Source organism: Pristiophorus japonicus, chromosome 15 (assembly GCF_044704955.1).
Source record: "Pristiophorus japonicus isolate sPriJap1 chromosome 15, sPriJap1.hap1, whole genome shotgun sequence".
NCBI lineage: Eukaryota > Metazoa > Chordata > Chondrichthyes > Pristiophoridae > Pristiophorus > Pristiophorus japonicus.
The window spans coordinates 71,162,178-71,175,143 of NC_091991.1; the positions used below are offsets into that span (position 1 = coordinate 71,162,178).

A 12,966-nucleotide genomic window follows, 5' to 3' on the forward strand; every position below is an offset into this window, starting at 1 on the left:
GATACCAGAAAGTGGTTCTTACAAAAGAATGATCAGTACCTGGAATAGTCTACTAGGTAGAGTGCTTGAGCTAAATCCCTGCAATCATTAAAGACCCAGTTGGATGCTGTAACAAGGCTGCATGAATAAACAGATGGGTCGAAAGGCCTCCCTTAATTATCTTGTGAAGACAGCAGCCATTAAACCATGTTAAAATACCATCTGCAGATTATTGTGTCAGCATTGTTTTGCAGACAGAAGACCCCATCACATGTTGGCTTAAGGAATGACCGCTTCATTTTCTACCGTGAATTAACAGAAAGATATAAACACTACTACCCAGTTTGTCAACTGACTTGCATTAAGTCTCATTATCGAATAAGGCAAAAACTAGTTTGGACGTGCTTGTGCTCATGCTTGAAATATGGTCACATTTAAGGCCACTGAACCATATTTTCGTAGGAGTCAACCTCTTCCGCAGAAGAAAAATTGGGAGAACATTGGAAGATATTTGAACCATAAGATTCAAAAATCATAGCGTTTGAAATCTAGATTTGGTGTTTTAACTAAACTGGATTAAACTGGCATGTAAATGTGGAATCTTATTTCTACAAAAGAAATTATGTTTTACTACTTCCCCTCCTATGGGGTAGACTGTGGCAGGTTATACAAATCATTCAAAAGGCAGGCAAAATGTCATGACATGCAAATGGAAAGGACTTTGTGTGTGTGGGGGGGGTTCAGATATAAAAGTAAAACCTGTGAAAAATGTACCAAATTGGGCATGTTATTTTTAAATAATGTTGTTTGTACTATAACCCATGTACTATGACCCATCTGAAGATTTTTTTTTTTAAACTCAAGAGGGAAGAGAACAGGCGAGGGAGGTGAATGGGAGAGACATGGCCAAGTGTGAACATTTTCAACTGAAACCCAGTGTCCAATGGAGGGGTCATTAAAATGGAAAAATGAAGGATCGGCATAATTTTGAGCAGTGAAGAAAGCCTAGCCATTATTTTACCTCATGAGATGTAACGACATCAGTAATATTTTAACAATTATGCTCAGAGATTAGCATTTTTTTCCCATTACTTTTCAGTAACCATGCTCCTTTAAATTTTAGTTAATAGTATTGTTAAAGCATTTTCAAACTTCGAAGGGATAAGCTAGTGATGCCAGCACTCATACAACATGCTCCTATCCCACAATATGAACAAAAACATTTTGCCTTGCTTCTTCTATATAATGCTTGAAATAAGCAATGTATGATAAAAGTCTGGTTACAGGCAAACTGTACATGATTAATGACAATGATAACCTGCAAATTATCACCGCAATGGTCGATAGCTCAGGCAGAAATACTAGGCTCTGTACCACCCGTGAAAAGATAGAGTGCCTATTAAAAATAGACATGGACATCAACTCAGTGAATAGAAACATAGAAAATAGGTGCAGGAGTCGGCCATTCGAGCCTGCACCGCCATTCAATGAGTTCATAGCTGAACATGCAACTTCAGTACCACATTCCTGCTTTCTCGCCATACCCCTTGATCCCCCTAGTAGTAAGGACGACATCTAACTCCTTTTTGAATATATTTCGTGAATTGGCCTCAACAATTTTCTGTGGTAGAGAATTCCACAGGTTCACCACTCTCTGAGTGAAGAAGTTTCTTCTCATCTCGGTCCTAAATGGCTTACCCCTTATCCTTAGACCGTGACCCCTAGTTCTGGACTTCCCCAACATTGGGAACATTCTTCCTGCATCTAACCTGTCTAAACCCGTCAGAATTTTAAACGTTTCGATGAGATCCCCTCTCATTCTTCTGAACTCCAGTGAATACAAGTCCAGTTGATCCAGTCTTTCTTGATATGTCAGTCCCGCCATCCCGGGAATCAGTCTGGTGACTCCCTCAATAGCAAGAATATCCTTCAAGTTAGGAGACCAAAACTGTACACAATACTCCAGGTGTGGCCTCACCAAGGCCCTGTACAACTGTAGTAACACCTCCCTGCCCCTGTACTCAAATCCCCTCGCTATGAAGGCCAACATGCCATTTGCTTTCTTAATCGCCTGCTGTACCTGCATGCCAACCTTCAATGACTGATGTACCATGACACCCAGGTCTCGTTGCACCTCCCTTTTTCCTACTCTGTCACCATTCAGATAATAGTCACCAACTAAAACAAGTAAATTATTTTCTCTCTTTGGGTGGAATCACTAGATATTTTCAGGAGACAGAGAATTTTAATTGCGCTTTAACAGTGAAAAAGCCTGTATACCATCTTAAAGTCAAAAGCGATATAGCATTGTAACTTAAGGCTTTATCAATGTCTCTCAATTTCAGTCATCCTTTAAAGAAATGAGGCACAAACAAAAATGTGGAAAACAAAGTCTTTAGTTCTCCTTATGGAAGACAGTGAAGATGTTACAGATAGCAGAATGAAGATCCATCAATATGGAGATGATTCTGATTTCCAGAATTGAGACAAGACAGCCACAATACTTTGGGCATGTACAATGAATGGCCAGAGATCCTAAATGAACACTCGGGTCAGTAACCCTAGAAATTAGGAGAGAATAAATCCATTGCATGCACTATCCGAGAAACAGTGGAGGGGAGGTAATGGAGACTGCACAGGAGAAAGGCGATTGGTGGTGGGAAATAATGAGGTTCAATGAGAGCAGATGCATGAAAGACAATAACGACAATAGCATCAGTGATCAATAATGCACCTCAAATTTTCAAAGCCATGAAAAAGATAGATTTTGGTGATTTTTAAACATTTATTTAGGTATATTTTTCAGTTAAAAGTTCCATTCCATAATTGCAAATCTGTATTGAGAGTTTGCTCTTTGATTCTGATGCAAGGTCATCAAAAGGACTATAATGTAAAGATACTGATGTCAACATTCATTTTTACATGAGTTCACTTCCAAACATTCCCAAAAATGCAGTTTAACAAGCATTAAGCACAGCCCTTTATGAAAGCATTAAATGCAAATTCCTAATCACAACCTTCACCTCTAAGAACTGAACATTAGACTATTTTCCATTAACCCTTTCACTGCTAAATATACATGGTGTATAAGAAATGCTGTTATTTAGCACTTCAAGGGTTAAAAATCTTTGTCCCCCAATTGTGTTGAGTTTTCACAAGACCTGAATTCCTATTTGAAACAATTTCCAACAGACATGGAAGCAGCAATGAGTATAAATATTTAACAATGTAACAGACATTTTTATAAGTAAGGGTATTTCAACTGAAAATAGTTGTGATAGACAGTATTGCTGCATACAGTATAAGACACTCATCACAGATAAGTTGCTGTGCATCTTTGTATTGAATCACTCAAGACAGGGTAGACAGTATTGCTGAACAGTAAGACACAAATGAGTTGCCTGTAAGCTGTGCATTCTTGTAGTGAATTACTTCAGAAGGGTGCAAAATTCTACCAGCTTCAACAACAACGAAGCCCTGAAGAAACCAAATAGAAAAGCTGTATTTAAAAAAGGTCATAGTGCTATGTGAATTGCTTCTTAGGTACAGAAAATGCAGGGTTTGAAAAAATAGTGTTACTACTCTGGCTTTTAACAAGCATAATTACATTTCCTGTCAACTTTGCTCCATCACACTCAGTTTATTTTGTTGCTGGAATGAACACATTATTATGTAGGTCCTTATATGTCCCAACACCAACTGTGCATGGGGAGTATTTACCCACAATGCTTTGTCAAATGAATTATTAAATGAGGTATTGCACAGATTATGTAAGAGCAAAAGGCAACAAAAATATACAGCAAAATCTGCAGAACATTTACAGGACAATTTTACAGGATTCAGAAAGACAGGAAGGTTTATGGTCTTGCTGGCTGAAAATAACTAATCTTCCCATTCATCATCATCGTCAAAGTCTTCTTCCTCATCTTCATCCTCATCTTCATCTGAAAACATTGTTGTATTGTAATTAGTTTATAGACATCAAATAACATTGACGACCATTCTTAAGCACTAATACTTCAAGATATTTCATTTTACAACCTTAACAACTATAAAAGAAAGATTGCGAAGTGTTGCAGTACAGTGGGACCTGGGGCTACTTGTGCATGAAACAAAAAAGGATAGTATGCAGGTACAGCAAGTGATCAGGAAGGCCAATGGTTCCTTGGCCTTTATTGCAAAGGGGATGGAGTATAAAAGCGGGGAAGTCTTGCTACAGCTAGACAAGGCATTGGCGAGGCCACACCTGGAATGCTGCATACAGTTTTGGTTTCCATATTTACGAAAGGATATACTTGCTTTGGAGGCAGTCCAGAGAAGGTTCACTAGGTTGATTCCGGGGATGAGAGGGTTGGCTTATGAGGAAAGGTTGAGCCTCTACTCATTGGAATTCAGAAGAATGAGAGGTAATCTTATCGGAGCGTATAAGATTATGAGGGGGCTTGACAAGGTGGATGCACAGAGGATGTTTCCACTGATGGGGGAGACTAGAACTAGAGGGCATGATCTGAGAATAAGGGGCCGCCCATTTAAAACAGATGAGGAGAAATTTCTTGAGGGTTGTAAATCTGTGGAATTCGCTGCCTCAGAGCTGTGGAAGCTGGAACATTGAATAAATTTAAGACAGAAATAGACAGTTTCTTAAACGATAAGGGGATAACGGATTATGGGGATCGGGCGGGGAAGTGGAGCCGAGTCCATGATCAGATCAGCCATGATCTTATTGAATGGCTGAGCAGGATCGAGGGGCCATATGGCCTACTCCTGTTCCTATTTCTTATGTTCTTATAGCATCTTTAACAGAGGCAAACCTCCCCAAGGTGCTTACAGAGCGATAAGGAAGAGCAGATTGGGAGGGCTGACCAAAAACTTGGCCAAAGAGATGGGTTTTAAGGAGAGGGAATCGGGAAGCATGGAGGGACTTAGTGCATGGGACCTAAACAACTTAAAGCACGACTGCCAATGGTGAGCGGGGAAAAGTCAGATGTTGGGAGTCTGGAGAAAGGAGAGATGGGTGTCGTGAAGCCATGGAGTAATTTAACAGGAGGTCGGGAATTTAAAATTTGAAGCATTGGGGGATCGGAAGCCAATACAAGTCAGCAGGGACAGGAATAATGTTGAGACAAAATAAGAGTGTGGATGAGCTAAAGTGTATAAAGGGTGGTGATTGGGAGGCCAGACAAGAGACCAAGACACGAATGTGGGTTTCAGTGCCAGTTGGGCTGAGGTAGGAAATGGCCTCCCTCCATGCTGTAAATTTCTATGATTCGATGAAAGTACTTTGTAATGCAGAGGATATGGGATCAGAAACTCAGCTTGGGGTTCGACATTTCACCAAGATAGAGAACAGTCTGGTTCAGCTCCATGGCAGCAGGTGGCGAAGGATTATGGAGTCAGTGATGAGCATATACAGTGTCTGTTGGGGACCAACATTGGCAGTCTTAAATTTTAGCTGAAGAACATTACAATTCATGTAAGACTATGTCTGACAAGCAGCCCAATAACATTGGAAGAGGGGTCAAAATAACTGGATGTAGATGTGTATGTGGTTAATGTTGCCAAACTGCAGAGAATGAAGAGAAGGAAGGAGCCAAGGATGGATCATTGGCAGACCTGCTGAGGTGACAACATGGCGAAGTGAAGAGAAGCCATTTGTAAAGATGTTTTGGATAGAATTAGAAAGATGAAATTTTAATGAAACAAGGACAGTCCCATTAAGCTCAACAATGGAGGGGAGGCACTGAACGAGTATGAAGTGTGATAACCAAGAAGTTATGGAGGGATAGTGCATCAGAAAACGTGTGGAGGGGAAAGCAACAGAAAGCAAGAGCAGGGGGGGGGGGGGGGGGGGAGGAAAGAGAGAGGGAGCGGGGGAGCGAGAGGGGGAGCGAGAGGGGGAGCGAGAGGGGGAGCGAGAGGGGGAGCGAGAGGGGGAGCGAGAGGGGGAGCGAGAGGGGGAGCGAGAGGGGGAGCGAGAGGGGGAGCGAGAGGGGGAGCGAGAGGGGGAGCGAGAGGGGGAGCGAGAGGGGGAGCGAGAGGGGGAGCGAGAGGGGGAGCGAGAGGGGGAGCGAGAGGGGGAGCGAGAGGGGGAGCGAGAGGGGGAGCGAGAGGGGGAGCGAGAGGGGGAGCGAGAGGGGGAGCGAGAGGGGGAGCGAGAGGGGGAGCGAGAGGGGCTAGCGAGCGGGGGAGCGAGAGAGGGAGCGGGGGAGCGAGAGAGGGAGCGGGGGAGCGAGAGAGGGAGCGGGGGAGCGAGAGAGGGAGCGGGGGAGCGAGAGAGGGAGCGGGGGAGCGAGAGAGGGAGCGGGGGAGCGAGAGAGGGAGCGGGGGAGCGAGAGAGGGAGCGGGGGAGCGAGAGAGGGAGCGGGGGAGCGAGAGAGGGAGCGGGGGAGCGAGAGAGGGAGCGGGGGAGCGAGAGGGGGAGCGAGAGGGGGAGCGAGAGGGGGAGCGAGAGGGGCTAGCGAGAGGGGGAGCGAGAGGGGGAGCGAGAGAGGGAGCGGGGGAGCGAGAGAGGGAGCGGGGGAGCGAGAGAGGGAGCGGGGGAGCGAGAGAGGGAGCGGGGGAGCGAGAGAGGGAGCGGGGGAGCGAGAGAGGGAGCGGGGGAGCGAGAGAGGGAGCGGGGGAGCGAGAGAGGGAGCGGGGGAGCGAGAGAGGGAGCGGGGGAGCGAGAGAGGGAGCGGGGGAGCGAGAGAGGGAGCGGGGGAGCGAGAGAGGGAGCGGGGGAGCGAGAGAGGGAGCGGGGGAGCGAGAGAGGGAGCGGGGGAGCGAGAGAGGGAGCGGGGGAGCGAGAGAGGATGCGGGGGAGCGAGAGAGGATGCGGGGGAGCGAGAGAGGATGCGGGGGAGCGAGAGAGGATGCGGGGGAGCGAGAGAGGATGCGGGGGAGCGAGAGAGGGAGCGGGGGAGAGAGAGATGCGGGGGAGAGAGAGATGTGGGAAAGAGAGGGGGAGAGAGAGATGTGGGAAAGAGAGGGGGAGAGAGAGATGCGGGGGAGAGAGCGAGAGAGAGAGAGATGTGGGAAAGAGAGGGAGAGAGAGAGAGATGTGGGAAAGAGAGGGGGAGAGAGAGATGTGGGAAAGAGAGGGGGAGAGAGAGATGCGGGGGAGAGAGGGAGAGAGAGAGAGAGAGAGATGTGGGAAAGAGAGGGGGAGAGAGAGAGAGATGTGGGAAAGAGAGGGGGAGAGAGAGATGTGGGAAAGAGAGGGGGAGAGAGAGATGTGGGAAAGAGAGGGAGAGAGAGAGAGATGTGGGAAAGAGAGGGAGAGAGAGAGATGTGGGAAAGAGAGGGAGAGAGTGAGCAGAAGAGAAAGAGATTATGCATCAAATATGCTCAAGTTTGTGTCCGATCAACTGAGGGAATAAAGATGGTTGCCATATCAGAGGGAATGACTGGGATGGTTTTATTGGATGCGAGAGCAAGAGTGATGTTGAGGAAGTATTTGAGTAAACTAGTAACTGCAGAGGTATTGTGGCGAACAGAGGGCCAGAGACATAGCAGTTGTCCACAAAGCCCCGGGGGTGGGGCAGGGGCCGTGAAAATGGCAAGAGAAGAGAGTTTTTAAATTTTCCCTCGGGTGAATGCCAAAGATTGTAGAGTTGATAGAGGCAAAAGAAATACACAATGAGGAATACATAGATTTGGTTGGAAATTAGGATCACTGAAGTAGAGAGGCCATGTGAGATGGCATAGTTGACAGGATGTCAGTTTACATGGAGGGAGTGGTTTAGGGAGGAGGAGAGTGCAGTGAACTCCATGAAGAGAGAGAAGGAGAATTCAGATGGAGATTGTCATCACCAAGGATGGGGCAATGTCTTTGAGTAGAGCCTGAGGGACAAGGAGGGAGAGCATCTCCGGATGGGGCAATAGACAACTAGGATTTTAAAAAGGAACAGTGTTAATTGCTCAAAGGAGGAGAAAGTGTCAAGAGTCAGGGAAGATAGCAAGATGTGACTTGGTGATAAGGGCCACACTGCCTCTGCAGTGTTTTGGGCAGGGTGGATGGTAGTACATCTATGCAGAGGGGCTTCAATAAGGAGCAAGGAGTCATCACCAGAGTGTCAAGTTTCAGTTAAAGCCAGTTCACCCACTGAAATCTACTGCCTGATGGAAATCATTAGGGCAAAATGAAAATGCATGATGACTTTTCATTGAATCTAGGATGGTATTTTAGTGTGAGGTCTTTATATGAAATGCAGATACATGGGTAAAGTTATATGCTGCATGTGCTCGAAGGAACCAAAACCCAGAAGTCTCATCACCAAAAATAGTCTATCTGGGTTTCAGTGCACAGGAGATGGGTGTTTTATGCTATGATCAGACTGGCTATGCAAAATACTTATATGGTGTTATTTTTTTTTTTTAAAAACGATGCTTACACAACCCAACATTTGATGTAACATTATTCTGTGCTAATGTACAGGTCAGACAGAGCAATATCACAGCCTGCTACAGTAAAATATTGTTCTTGGATGGTTAGTGAAATATTACACCTATGAAACTTTAAGATACCCTCAAAGGCTCTTAGCTATAAGCTAGTCTGTAGCAATAAAGCAATATTTTTCACTACAGCAAGCACTGCTTTTGCTATTCTTGCACATGCATGCTTATTTTTAAAGTTGGTATTTAAAAGTCAGACTTAATCTCTGGGATCTATGGAGATGATCAGGGACTATTTGAAAATCCCACCTGAAGAGTGAATGGCTTTACTCCTTTTCTGCATCACCTCCATCAATGCTCCTACAATCCCTGCTGTCGGAGTAGGTGTTGAAGGGGAAGAAGAATCCTGGTCATTTACCTATAAAGGAATTGACGCATCATGTCAAAAGTATAGAACATGCAACACATTAGCAACTTTATTAAAACAGTTTTGCAGGTTTTACTTCCTAATTGGCAGGACTCGCAATGCAAATCCCAACAGCAATCAAGCAAAAGTGGCTTTAAAAAAAAAAAATTCAAAGAATCTTTGGCCTAGATATTAATTCTCAAGTCAGCAAAACACATTTGTGCTGGGAAGTTATGATACAATTTATCAGTCTCATCAGTCACTGTCGTGAGTTCACCACATCTTGTTTCATTTTATAGTATTGTATTATCAAAGCTCACCCAAGACAGCTTGCAGCAGATAAACCTTAGGCCTTAAGATTCAATTCAACGTAGTAAGAGTGACTGGTATAAATATTAAGAAAGAAAGCGATACAGACTAATATCAATGAACAAAACATATTTTGCAGCAAAACAATTCAAGCTGTTTTATCCCCAAACTTCAGTTGGGTGTTTGCTGCATTTAGGGAGGTGGCAAAGCCTTTAAACTAGTAAGATGGGGAGAGGATTCTCCAAGAAACATAACCAGCCTAAATATAAACAAAACAGGAAGAGAGAGCATAGGAAAGAATCAAGTAAGTGAGAACATTGATGGCAAGGGAAGAGAGAGTTATAGAACAGGAGTCCAAAAAGATGGTAAAACATAAAGTGAGAGGAAGTCCTATTAAAAATGAGTTAAACTGGCTGTACAGCAATGTACACAATGTCTGTAATAAAACAGGGCAGCTGGAGGCATTCATGCGTTGCATGGAACCAGACATAGTACAGATTACGGAGACATGGCTACAGAAAAATCAGGACTGGGAAATAAACATTGCAGGGTATAAAATATTTAGAAAGATTGAGGGAAAAGGAGAGGTGGAGTGGCTGTACTTGTTGGGGATAAAATAGCAGTAGAAAAAAGTGATGCAGCTATCAGCAAGACAAAAATAAAATATGGATAGATAAAAGATAATAAAGAATCAATCACACTAATAGGTGTAGTCTACAGACCACCTAATAATGGAAGGGAGGTGGAGGAAGAAATATGCAGACAAATTAGGGAAATTAGTAAAAAAAAACAATAATCATCATGGGGGACTTCAACTACCCTGATATTAATTGGGCAGAAGATGAAGGTAAAGGGCATAGGGAATGGAGTTCTTACAATGTGTACAAGACTCCTTTCTAAACCAATATGTAAAAAGCCCAAGGGAGGATTCACTATTGGACCTAGTAATGGGGAATAATCCTGTGCAGAAAAGAGAAACATCTAGGCAATAGTGACCATAATATAACATGCTTTAAGTTGATAATTGAGAAGGACATAAGTATGATGAAAATCAGGGTAATAGATTGGAGAAAAGCTGATTTTGAAGGGCTGAGAATAGAACTTGGGAAAATAAAATGGCCAACCATATTGGCAAAAAAACGATGTAGAGCATCAATGACAAACATTTAAAATGATATTCAACAGTGTGCAGGAACAATATATTCCGCTAAAAGGAAAGAACAAACCAAACACTAATGAGACTCCATTGATGAATAAAGCCATGAGAGAACAATTGAAGGCAAGGAAAGAGGCATACATTAAGTAGATAGACAGCAGGGGAGTGCATGATAAGGGAGAATACGAAAAGATTAGGAGTGAATTCAAAAAAGCAATTAGTAAGGCAAAGAGGAACTATGAAATTAAATTTTCAAGGAACATAAAACAAAATAGTAAAATATATAAAAAAGGAAGGTTGAGATGGGAATTGGGCCATTAAGGGATAAACAGGATAATACCACAGGTAATGATAATGATAGAGAGATGGCAGAAATACTAAATAATATTTTGTTTCAGTATTTACCAGGAAGATAAAAACAGGTTGACATGACACTGGATGATGAATTGGTACATTTAAAAGAAGAAAGGGATATAGTAAACAAACTAATCAAACACAAAGAGGATAAAACTCTTGATTTCCACACATTTTAAAGAATTCATGGAAGAGATAGCAGAGGCATCACTACACATATTTAATCATTCGTTAGAAAAAGGTGTAGATAGCCAACATAATACCTATATTTAATAAATCATGTCCAGGGAATTATAGACCAGTCACCTTAACATTGGCGGTAGGAAAAATAATGGAATCCCTACTAAAGGAGAAAATAGAAGAACATCTAGAACCAAAAATATAATAATGAATAGTCAGCATTGATTTCAAAAGGGAAAGTCTTGCTTGAACAACCTAATTGAATTTTTTGAAGAGGTAACAGAGAGAGTAGACAATGGTTGTGCAGTAGATGTAATTTATCTAGATTTTTTTTTAAAAAAGGTCTTTGATAAGGTTACCCCATAATAGTGATGGAACAAGATCAGAGAATGCGGAGTCAGGGGACAAGTAGCAGAATGGATAGCTAGCTGGCTTCAAGACAGAAAGCAGAGAGTAGGCAGTTATTCACAGTAGCAGAAGGTGGATAGTGGTGTTCCACAAGGATCAATGCTGGGACCACTGTTCACAATTTATATCAACGATTTGTACTTTGGAATCAAAAACACAATTTCAAATTTTGCAGATGACACCAAATTAGAGGCAATAGTCAATACTGAGGAGGACATTAATAAACTTACAGAATGGCATATAATTGGCAAATGAAGTTCAACAGAGATAAATGAGGTATTATATTTTGGTAGGAAGAATAGGGAGGTCACGGATCTAGGTGGGGTAGAGGAACAAAGGGATCTCAGAGTACAAATACATAAAGCACTAAAAGTTGCAACACAGGTTAGCAAGGCCATAAAAAAAAAGCAAACCAAGCACCAGGGTTTATTTCTAGAGGTATAGAATTGAAAAAGTAGGGAAGTTATGCTAAACCTGTATTGAACCTTGGTTACTGCCTACAGTTCTGGTCACCACATTATAAAAAGGATATAGAGGCACTGGAGAGTTCAGAGATTTGCAAGGATGATACCAGAAAAGCGAGGATATGCACATCAGGAAAGAATGGATAGGCCGGCTCTTTTTTCTTGAAAAAAGGCTGAGGGGTGATCTAATAGTAGAGGTCTTTAAAATTATGAAAGGTTTTAATGGAGTGGATACAAAGAATGTGGGGAAGAGCATAACTAGAGGCCATCAATACAAGATAGTCACCAAGAAATCCAATAGGGAATTCAAAAGAAAATTCTTTACCCAAAGAGTGGTGAGAATGTGGAACTCGCTACCACAGGGAGTGGTTGAAGCGAATAGTATAGATACATTTAAGGGGAGACTAGACAAGCATATGAGGGAGAAGGGAATAGAGGGTTATGCTGATAGATTTAGATGAGGAAAAATGAGAGGAGGCTTGAGTGGAACATGAACGTCGGCATGGAATCACTGGGTCGAGTGGCCTGTTTCTGTGTTGTATATCCTATCTAATAAACATTACAGTTGGGTTTTTGCTGCAGTATACAACCGCAAAATAATAAATCTTCTCAAATAATAATGCAGTCACAACTTCAACTAACTGATCATACAGAACATTTACTTACAGTCTTAAGCTGTATACCCTGCCGTATTTGGTCTAACAGTGCATCCCTTCCCGAGCAAGACACTGGCCGACTGCTTTGTTCAACTTTCTTTAACTGAGTGCCTTCTCTGATTTGATCCAGAAGAGCTGATTTGCTCCCAGTAGGTGAAGGAAGAGCATCATTCTCGGTGAGCAGTGCAGGGAGTGGAGGAGGGCCAGGTGGTGGAGGCGGAGGTGGTGGTGGGGGTGGTGGTCCAGCAGCTCCTGGACCTCCATGAGCAGGATGTGGCGGAGGTGGTGGTGGTGGTGGACCTGATGGGACTGGCGGAGGTGGTGGCGGTGGATATAATCTGCTGGGCGGCGGCGGTGGTGGTGGTGGCGCTCCGACTCCTGGCCTAGAAGGTGGTGGAGGTGGGGGAGCTGCAGAAGGAGCTGCTGATGGGGCTCTTGAAGGGGGTGGGGGAGGTGGTGCGCCTCGCCCACGAACAGGAGGTGGAGGAGGGGGTCCTGAACTATGTGGAGGAGGGGGTGGTGGTGGTCCACCTCTGGAAGGTGGAGGTGGAGGTGGAGCTGAAACAAAGCAAGAAAACAATTAGAAACCTATGAATTTACGAATCATATAGAAACAGAATTAGCATGAATACTCTAGTCATAAGGCCTTCCCACAAAACAAAATCAACCTCATGTAGTTGA

General features: G+C 43.4%; 1 protein-coding gene across 2 annotated transcripts in view; it reads right to left on the reverse strand.

Moving 5' to 3' along the window:
* Positions 1-2,357: 2,357 nt before the first annotated feature.
* LOC139280846 (actin nucleation-promoting factor WASL-like) overlaps positions 2,358-12,966 on the reverse strand; it is a 91,024-nt gene continuing 80,415 nt past the window's right edge. For both annotated transcript variants that reach the window (XM_070900594.1, XM_070900593.1), the window contains 3 exons: positions 12,296-12,843; positions 8,662-8,770; positions 2,358-3,923 (listed from right to left, as the gene is read on the reverse strand). In XM_070900594.1, coding sequence (XP_070756695.1) covers positions 3,862-3,923; positions 8,662-8,770; positions 12,296-12,843 — 719 coding nt within the window. In that variant the 3' untranslated portion in view covers positions 2,358-3,861. The remainder of the gene's footprint in view (positions 3,924-8,661; positions 8,771-12,295; positions 12,844-12,966) is intronic.